A 10,823-nucleotide genomic window follows, 5' to 3' on the forward strand; every position below is an offset into this window, starting at 1 on the left:
ACGTGGATCGGATAAATTTCTCTTGTACCAGCTCGTTTAGACTAGCGAGGATAAACACTAGACACTCTTTATAAGCAACTCTCTCACAATCTTCGCCCAATGGTAGATCAAGACCATGGTTGGTAAAATCCGGACTAGACGCTGATTAATTACTGATTAATCAAAATTAATCTCGATTGATCGCTAGTCCCTACTCCCGCCCGACTAACGACTAGCGATTATTTAACACTACACATAAGAAACTCACATCAGTAATCTGTTAAATTATGTGGTCATGATCACAGTCACACCCATAAAACATTTTTAATGATAAAAAAGAAACTCATCATTAATTTAATTTAAAAAATTGTAATCAATGAAAAGAAAATGCCACATTTATTATGGCTATGTACATAGTACATTACGTCTAAGACACCAATAACAAATAAAGAAAAAAACAATGTGTTTGGTGGGTGGGTTAAAGAGTAAATTGCAAAATAACAAAATAAAAAATTTTGGTAAAAAAATATAAAAGAGGAAATTTAATTATTATTCTTAATATATATAATATAATCTCTCCTCACATTTTGGAAACTTTTTTTATTTTTTCCAAATTTATCTTTACCAAATTCCAATTTTACCCTTGGTCAGAATCTGGATTCGTGGGGCCCCTTTTATGACATGTAAACTTCAATGCTTGAACTTCTCAACGAAAGGCATAACGGGCACGCCTGAACGACGTCGTCACACTCACTACAAACACACAGATGCCGACACGGCAACAGCACCACTGAGGCGACTCGTTTTCCACACGCTTTACAACCGGGTCCACTCACCACCACCACTCGTTCCGGGTCAATGTATGACGACTCGGCGTCAGCCGCCGCCACCTCTTCCACCTGAGACACACAAGTTCCGGCCACCACCGCCTGCTGCAGCTCCGCCTGCAAAGCCGTCGCAACCGCCTCTTGTGCTCTCGCTTTCGCCTCCCATACCTGCGCTTCTGCGCTTAGTTGTGTGGCTCGAGCCTCCAGCTCGGCGTTGCGCCGAGCCGCTCGCTCCGCCACGGCTTCTTTTTCTCTTATTATTCGTGTCGCTGACTCTTTCACTACTCCGATTAGCGCATGATAGTGCCGTTGCCGCTTTTCTGCTAACTTACGCCTTAATTCCTCTCCCTGCAAAACGGATGAAAAGTTTGTGAGGAATTGTCACAGGCCCAAATATTTGAAGGTCGGAATAATACAGGCTGTGCTTAAACGCTAGTGTTACTAGCTAGTCCGGGACTTTATTGGGGACGGAGTCAGTGTGAATGAAAAAGTGTACGTGTCTAGCCGTGCCTATGCAACGGATGAACACACCACTGGTTAAGAGCTGGCTCCGCTCTCTTGATGAGTCTGATGAAACCAGTGACCCACACTAAGAAGCAGGATGGATTGGCTTGTCTCCGAGGATTTGGAGACGCCACACGAGGTCGAAAACTAACCTTACCTGAGATGCCTACACTAAATGATTATTTTGTTACCTGCGCTTGGAGATAATGCTCGATTTCGTCTCCTTGTTGGTTGATTAGGTTGGAAAAATCTGACGGTGATACGAAACCGGAGGATTGAGGATCGAAAGAGTGGTGGTGTTGTTGATGGTCATTGAAAGCCAACCGGAGACCGGTAGAAACGTCGACGTTTCTCGAATGAATCTGAGAGACATCCATGAGTTGATTACTATAAGATTGTTGATGAAGACTTGACATGAATTGATTCATATTATCATCTTCTCTTCTTCGTTTTCCTTGATTCACAACTGCAATGATAGAGAAATTCAATTCTTGTGTATTAGATCAAATATGTAATAGCTTATGCATCACACATATATATATTTATATATATATACCTGGATAGTTGTTGAACATTTGATGATGAAGAAAATTACCACCTGGTTGTGGTGGCAAGGAATAGTTATTTCGGGTATGGTGTTTGCCTAAGGAGGTTCTGCATGGAAAAGGGGATGATATAATCCGATCTCAGAATGACATTGGGTTAATTAAGAGGATTATCAAACCTGTTGAGAAGGAGAATATTTGAAGAAGAATGAGCTTGAACCGCCATTGTTGTTATTGTTATTACAAGAGGTGATTTGTGATTTGAGTTGAGTTGAGTTGAGTGGAGAGAAGGTGGAATAGAGAGATGGGTCAGCGTTAATAAATGCAAACACAAACACAAAGACGCATGATAGAGAGGACGATGCGATGCGATGTGGATGCTCTATTCAAAACATATTGGGCGGAGTCTTCAATGTACTTTATTTATTTTTTACACAATTAATGTGTTGATATTATGAAATTTACTTTTTTAATACTTATCAAAAGAATATATTGAAATCCATTATGTAACGGCACTTTAATAAGTACTACTATTGTTATTGTGAGAAAGGAAAGTGTTAAAAGATGAATTTTGTACATGGCTGTGACGGTACTGGAACTAGGGTTGTTCACTAGTTGATCCGAGACAAGTCAGAACAAGCTTGGACTCGGCTTGATTATAAATCGAGTTGGCTCAATTCAGATCGAATTTGAAATTGAGCTGAATATCTTAGTTCAAGTTGGGTTTGGTTTTTAACCGAGCCGGTTGGCCGATTCGATTTGGCTCGAATTTAACAATAAATATTAACTATTGCTTTTAAAATTTAATAGTTTAAGATATCATTCAATAGTTCAAAATTACAAATCCAAAATAAGTTATACCTACTATATTACAAGTCAAAATCAAGTTCAATAAAATAAAATAAGTTTCAAATGTCAACGAAATACAATGTAAGTTCATTAGCATCCTAATCAACCCCCAAATATGTCATGAATATCTAACGACACTCCTACATATCTGCAAATAATAACCAAATTTCTATGGTATACTATATGTATATAAAATAAAGCATGTTAAAAGTAAATAATCCGAACTAAGCCGAGCCGAGCTAACAAGCGAGCCAAACCGAGCCTCGGCTCGACTCAATTTCAAACCGAGCCACATCAAGTGAACTCCGAGTCGCGAAGTTTTTGGACAGTCCTAACCGGAACTTATTGATAGGGGGAAATAATATACCATTATATGTTTTCTTAACGGCTAAAGGAGGTTTCAACTTATGCCTTTTCTTTTAACGTAGATTATATAAAAAAAACACACACACAATTCAACCGGTCAACAGACCTTGTTACCTTCCCCTTAGTACCACCCCTAGTAAAGGGAATCAAGAATCTCTCTTATATGTTGAAATCTAAGCGCATTCATAATGAAAAGATAGGATGTAACGAAAATTAGGCCAAATGCCCTTAGCAAGTGGCAATCTTCATGGACCGCTAAATCGAATACAAATTACAAAAAAAAAAAAAAAAAAGAGAGAGAGTTGAGATTTTAGATTATTACATTTATATGACAACATACATACCATGATATTAAATTGCAAAACTTTGTAGATAGCTTGTTTTGGTGTCTAATTATTGGAATTACGAAATGCCCATGACAACCCATATGGACCATCATTTGGTTGGGTGGTCATAAGTAATTGCAAAGGAATAGAGAAAGCAACGCCCATATCTTTATGTATGAGCATTATTTTCTTTGTGGATTAAGACCATATTATAACACCTAAATAAACCAACCCTCGACTCAAACATTGCTTTAAACATGGTTTTTGTTGACCATTATATCCACTTTCTTGTATACTTCTGAAATACAACCAAAAAGATACCTAAATGGCTATATGAATATGTATGTATCCATGGGCGTACCTACGTTATTAAGATGAGACCGGTTGACCCCTATGAACTCTTTTCATGTTTAGTGTATGTAGTGCAATCTAATTGTGACCGACCCCTAATATATTTTGACACAAGACCCGGAATCATCTAACTCAAAGTCTATTTTAAAGATAAACAATTAAATTTATATCTATTAACAGAGGACTTGAAATGAATAGTGGGTGGACACTTGTCCACTTGTTGTTCGCTGTTTTTTTGTTTGTCTTTAAAAGTTATTGTTTTCGGATAAATATGAATAGTTGCGTTGGTTCACTGGTTTAGGCGATTCTTACAATGAATAATTCGGTGACAAGACAAACAACTTTATAATAATTCAAGCCAAATGAGCAAGGCAATTAAACGAGTTTAACAAGTGGTTAACGAGTCTAACAAGTGATTATTAGATTTATTTGAACAAGCAAGCAACTTTGTAATAATTTGAGCCAAGCGGTTATTAGATTTATTAGAATGTTAGCTTGAAACATGTTGGTTAATTACTTGATTTGGGCTTGAATGTGTGACTCGACCCAAATTGAATTAAAAATTTTAGTTAATGATGGACAATTGGCCCTCGAAAATTTCTGACCCCATCAAATTTTTTGAGTCCGCCACTATGTGTAATTGTGTATGAATGCATGCATATATACACATGTATATAACTAATGCAAAATGCATGTATGTATGAATGTATGTGTGTATATATGTACATGCATGGATGGATGAATAGATAGATGTGTTCTTTAGAGAAAATTACAATACACTTCTTGTCATACACATTTTTTATGTAAAATCTAATGTATTTCAACTTTTGTTTAACAACAAATTTTTTTTAATTGATATATTCTTTACTTACACAAGAAACTTCGTTTTATAACACGGGCAATTTTTGGGACACCTTTGTGTTGCAACTCCCTTTAACTTTAAATTGAATCATTAATTGATATTAACTTACAACCATTCAAATATATATTTTGCAAGTCATATACATCTCTTTTTAAATCATACAATGATCCCACTCATGATTTAAATAACTTTTTTGTTGAAAATCTGTTCAAGTTATGTCTTTGTTTCAAACATGTGAACAACTTTCACCACTATGTTTATTAGATCTTGAATGATGAGTATAAAGAAGAAAAAACCATCTCTCCCATTACCTAATTTGTCAACTATGTATGCATATAAAGGTGGAATATATGCTAAGAAAGTTAAAAGGGTTGGTGGTAGTGGTGGTAATTAATCCTCAACCAAAGAAGGCCATTATTTGCTTTAATCAATGAGGGTGGTAAGAATTAAAGAGAGAAACCACCAAACAAAAGTTGAGAGACTTAAAGATTAAAAAAACACAAGAATGTGAAAGAGAGTGGTATCATGCCATTTTTCTTCCCTTTGGTCCCATGGTGATGGTGGGTCTCCTTTCTTTGATACACAAGGTCATATGACAACATCTTCCAATGTCTTTTAATTATTAAAATACTATTTTAATCATTTAAAAATACAATCAAACATTTTCTTTTTTTATGAAAATAAAACTTAGTTTCTCTCTCACATGCACACAAAAACAACTCATGAAAATAATTGTTGTTTTCTCCCTCTTGAAGGTTAAGATCCATTGATGCTCCTTAAGAGAATCCCCTTTGTCTCTTTCCTCTTAGGGTTTTGCTTGTGCCTTTAATAACGTATTGTGACTTTGAAATCGGTGAGATGCATAGAAACTTACAATTTACAGAATATCACATTGCTTGTTCCTTTCATAGGGGGGCTCTCTAGATGCTAAATATATAAAGTAACATACAAAACTAGATTCGGGTGTTGTATATACGTGGTATTTTATACACTTTGTACATATATACACGGACGCGACGCGTCTATTAAAAATCAACCTTAAATCATCACCATATATTAATACTAAGCTAAGAAAAATGAATTTATCGTTTGTTAATATCTTATAATGTTTATAGAAATACTATAAATCAGAGGATTTTCACCAATAACAAAACAAAACGTTAAGATCTTATGATTCCAAAATCTTGTAAGGTTTGTGTTTAGAGGCTATGATGTTCATGGAATTACGGTATGTTTATGACATTCAGTGAGAAACCCAGTCGTGAGTAATTGGCTTCACTAACAGATCATTGTCGAAATGTTCACCAACAACGATTGTGGCACAACGGATATATATTGTGTTACATATCACTATCGGTCTATCAATGAAAATTATTGTTTATATATGACGTTTAAACCAATTGCATGACATTTAAACCAATTACATGTTGCCTAAACCATCTTATTTGGACAAAGTTATTTCTAAATGCTGCCTAAACCGTCTTATTTGGACAAAGTTATTGCTAATTCTTTATACAAAGGTGCATTACAAAGAATATAAAAGAGCCTACTTGTTAGCCGTATGCATGATACTTTTTGTAGGTTAATAATTTAGAGTTTTAATTAATGATGTAAAAAGATAAGATTGATAATATATTACGTCGGGTCCAATAAAAACTCCTAGAAGAAAACAGATCATCCATCGTCCATGTATATTCTAGGAGCTAGGTTAGAAACCCATGTGTTACATGGGTAGAATAAATAAAATATTAAATAGTTAGTAATGAAAATTTAGAATTATAAAACGATATTTTAAGATAAGACATGATTAATTAATTTTAATTAACTTTTTAAAATTATGAAATAGTATACTATACCAAGGATGATATATAAGAAGCGGGGAAAATAATTTTACAAAATTGTGATAGATGACGCACAAGTAATTTATTTGTTGTTAGGTATATATATCATATATGTTTACATGTTTTAAATTCATCATGTTTTTATTGGTAGGATTTGGTTGAAACTTTAAAACGGAATCTTGAAAACACACCAAACATTTTTCCACCACCATTGTAGTACCTCTTGGTCGTGCATGACACATTGGAAGAAAGTCATTATAATGGAGCATTTTCAGTGATAAATACTTCATATATGTGTGTATATATATATATGTATATACAGTCTGAGAGGTATATCAATTCAAGAGAAACTTGTGATACGAAAGGATAGCTAATTAAAAAGGAGAGGATGACACGTCTCATTCTCCTAGATATCCAATTTTTTAGTACGTCCCATTATTTACTTCATCCCTGTCCCAACTTTCTAAGTGTGCGGTGGACGATAAAGAACCACGTTTATTTTTTAAGTAATCTGATAGAAATAACGTGTCATGTGTTAGAAAGTAATCTGATAGAAATAACACGTTATATGGTATAGAGATGTCGATGATAAAGGATTAATGGTGGTGGATGGGCAACTAATTGAGACGAAGTTGGTGATGCCGATGATAGTGCTTAACATGGTGATGACTTTTTTTATTTATTTATCCCATATCCTTTTTTTAGTTCTAATCACTAAGATGGTTTTAAAAATATTAATTAAAGCAAAACAGTCCATCATGTCATTAGCAACGAAGTTGTAGGTGAGACATCTAACTTAATTTAGTGTTAGTTTCATTATTCTAATTTCATCATCATTTTACCGCTACTTTTAACATCTTTCACACGTATATGTCGGATGAGTTAAGTAAAAACTATTGATAAGTGTGAACCAAAAGAGGTACCTTTAAGCCTTTGATCATGGAATAAAATCTGGGAACACTTACGATTTAAGAAGCGTAAGAGATATAAGAGATGACGATCTTGATTCTTGATGATCCACTGAAATGTGATTAGTTGAAAGGCTAAAAAGTGGTTTCTCGCCTGAAGTAGTGTGATTACCCTAACTAAGGCCGTGGGGTATGGTGAGGCGGGGGTTGGGACTTGGGTTGGGCATTGGTTGACATGTGGAACCGGGTGGCAGAGATGGGAAACCCACTACAACACACGGTATGGTGGGGCGGGAGTTTGGGGGCGTGGGTTTGGTGGGCTTGTGGGCTGACCGGCTGGGCTGACCCGCTGGGCAACCCAATAACACAAATTTATTTTTTTTAGTAATTTTAAATAAAGAAAATTACAAAAAAGAAGATTACAAAAAAAAAAAAAATCCTAACTTTTATATTTGTTTTTTTATCTCTTCTCTCAACGCCAAGACTATTTCTAACTCGTCACCCTGTAGGTGATCAATCGGCTGGGATAGAATTTTCAAATCATCCCGTCTTTGTTTCAGGGCATCTCTAGCGGCATCTCTAGCTTCTTTGCTCCTACGTATTTCGGCCCTTTGTTGTTGGAATACATTGAATGTATCCAACTTGCATGAAATGTCATCCAACTGGTCGCTGTATATTCCCCTACGCGAGCCAGAACTCCCAGTTGAAGGCGACGCCGTTTGTTTTTTAGCACGCCTTCTTGATGCATTTCTTCCATGCTCAGGCCGGTTTGGGCTTGGCGAATCATCCAAAAGGTCCTCAAACTCTTGATCTCGTGCATCAGATTGAGCTTGGGATGAGGCCCTTGACCTTTTGGAAGACGAGTTAGTTTCGATACCAATGGGGACAGTGGACCACTTTGGATGGAATTTACAAATCTCCCAACAATGCATGAAACGGAAGTCGGCCTTCATATTTGACTTGTATCCGACCAGTGCATTTGTCAAAATGTCGGCTTCGGTTTCACCACTTTTAGGGTTTTGCTTTGCTTTATTTAAACACCCACTAAATTTTGTAAGTTGGGTGCTTATTTCGGTCCACTTTGAGGATAAGCTATCGTTTTCACGATAAGTCCCCCTACCCATTTCTTCATGGAATTTCCTACTAACGCATTCCCACAAGGCGGTTCGATGTTGCGAATTTCCTATTTTAATAAAAAAAATACTAATATATTACAAACTCATATAAAAAATATTCATTCCATTAATATAAACTAAGGTTAAGAATACCTAAAGTTGAATGTTGAGATTGTTCACACCAAGCCCTCGCCAATGCAACTTCTTCAGCATAGACCCATTTTTGTTGTTTTCGTTTGGAGGTTTCAACTAGTTTATCATCCTCGGTTTTTTTCTTATGACTTCTTTTTTTGATGGGTTTCGATGCGGAAGGACCCTCTTTGGGTGGTTGAGTTTCGGGAACGGACTCGTTTAGTGAAAGGTCGATGGAGGTTGGTGAAAGGTCGATGGACGATTGTGAAAACGGGGTAGGTATTGAATCTTCGGTTTGTGGGAAGTTAGTATATATACGATTCCCGATATACGATGCATAACCTGCTAAATCGGGCGTAGGAGAGTGATGAAAAACAGACGAGCTATTGGACGAGTGGGTGGTGGGCTAGGATTATTTTCATGGAATGCATACGGGTTGGTCGGGTCATAACCACGGTTATAAGGATGCATTTTTCGTATTGTAGAAGGAGAATTTGAAGATGTATAGAAGATGTGGTTGATGAATGTGGTAAAAAATGGAAGAAAAATATGAGTTTTATAGTGAAAAAATGGAAGTTTTTTTTATTATAGCCGTTGGCCAACGGCTCTTTTCTTTGGGTCATTCACAAACCGCCATGTCACCTCTTTGCCCCGCCCCACGCCCGGCTTGAAACCCAAGCCCCAAGGGGCCACGCCAAAACTCCCGCCCTCCCGGGGTGGTGACTTGGGCGTTTTACCCCAACCCACGCCAAAAGTCCCGCCCCATACCCCACGGCCTAAGCTTAGGGGCTGTTTGTTTTAGCTTTTAATGGACTCTTACTGAGTCTGAATGGTTAAGACCACTTATCTGAATTGGTCAAACATTTGCATCTAAATGGTTAAGCATTATACTGGCTCTTAATGGTTCAGACCTTTTACTGGTTCAACACTTAATGGTTCAGACCTCTAACTAGTTCAACACTTACCCATTCAGAAGATGCCATGTAATAGATCACGGAGTCATTAAAGGTTAAGTATAATACTATACATTATTATTCTTTGATGGAGATCAAAGGAGTATTAGGTGTCTAGACAGACAATGGTTGATGTGCATAATAAGTATTTTAAAGTGATTGCATATGTATATGTTTTAACATGTTCTCTTTTATGTTTTTTTGTGTATTTATATTCTAGTACCACTAAGAAAGAGATAATTATTTATGTAACTGTGAGTAGTAGAATAAAGAAAAAAGGAGAGTGAATAATATGGAAAAAAGGACCATAAATTTAAAGTGGTTTGGCATCACATGAGTGAATATATAATAACAATAATGGTGGTCACAAGGGACTTGGGAGGAGGAAACCATCTAAGGACATGCATCACACTCATCAAGTCAGGTCAGTGAGCCATTTAAGTCATGGGATAAAGCAAGGGCAGGGCAGGGCATGGTGGTGCATGGGGTCCTTTCTTCTTTGTTCATTGTGGGACTTGTCAATTTGTCATAACAGGCATTTGGGTTAACTTGTATACCTTAAGAGAAAATGTATATTATCACCTAATGTGAAATATCTATATATATTGTTACCTTTTATGATGAGAGTTAACTGCATCAAAATATATGAGGTCAATAAAATGTTAGTATTTCGTTTTTTAAGTTATTGTAATTTATTTTACCTTTATTATGCACATTTTATTATTGAACTTTGCCTGACGATAAAGAAATCATGGTAGTAAAAATATCAAAGTTCAAATTACTCGTCTCAATATTTTCTTCCACGGAACCTGATGACTCGTGAAAATGGTGGAAGTTGAAATTGAAACGGATATATTTTAAGATAGATTAGAAATATATTGGGTGAGAAAATTAGTTTTTTTGTTGAAAACATAAATAGAGTGTTGAAGTGTATATATGTTTTTTTTTAAAGACCCCCCTCCCCTCTCTCTTGAACGATCCAAAGATAGTAGCTTTCTTTTGGGGGATTTCGGTATTGATTCGTGAGAAAAAACACTAGATTCCGGGGGATGTTGTTCCCATCCGGGGAACTTTTTCACCGGTCAAAGAAATTACTTTCCTCGGGTTGACTTTACACGGCCTTAGGGTCAAGAGAGTCCTCCCATTTTCCCAAGATTTCCTTGCGTGACATGTCAACGTCACATCAATTTTTTCTCTACTTTTCTCAGTTTTTGTAACACCCCGAAAATATAAATATTTATATAAGAAATTTAAGGATTTCATAA

At 36.2% G+C, this 10,823-nt stretch overlaps 1 protein-coding gene across 1 annotated transcript; it reads right to left on the minus strand.

Moving 5' to 3' along the window:
- Nucleotides 1-356: 356 nt before the first annotated feature.
- LOC110864525 (E3 ubiquitin-protein ligase BOI) lies at nucleotides 357-2,268 on the minus strand. The gene is made up of 4 exons (XM_022113613.2): nucleotides 2,035-2,268; nucleotides 1,867-1,964; nucleotides 1,502-1,776; nucleotides 357-1,154 (listed from the first exon to the last, which is right to left on the minus strand). Exons 1-4 carry the CDS (start codon nucleotides 2,079-2,081, stop codon nucleotides 654-656), a joined length of 921 nt encoding a protein of 306 aa, XP_021969305.1. The 5' UTR covers nucleotides 2,082-2,268; the 3' UTR covers nucleotides 357-653.
- Nucleotides 2,269-10,823: the final 8,555 nt, after the last annotated feature.

The sequence above is a fragment of the Helianthus annuus genome, chromosome 6 (genome assembly GCF_002127325.2).
Source record: "Helianthus annuus cultivar XRQ/B chromosome 6, HanXRQr2.0-SUNRISE, whole genome shotgun sequence".
Classification (NCBI taxonomy): Eukaryota; Viridiplantae; Streptophyta; class Magnoliopsida; order Asterales; family Asteraceae; genus Helianthus; species Helianthus annuus.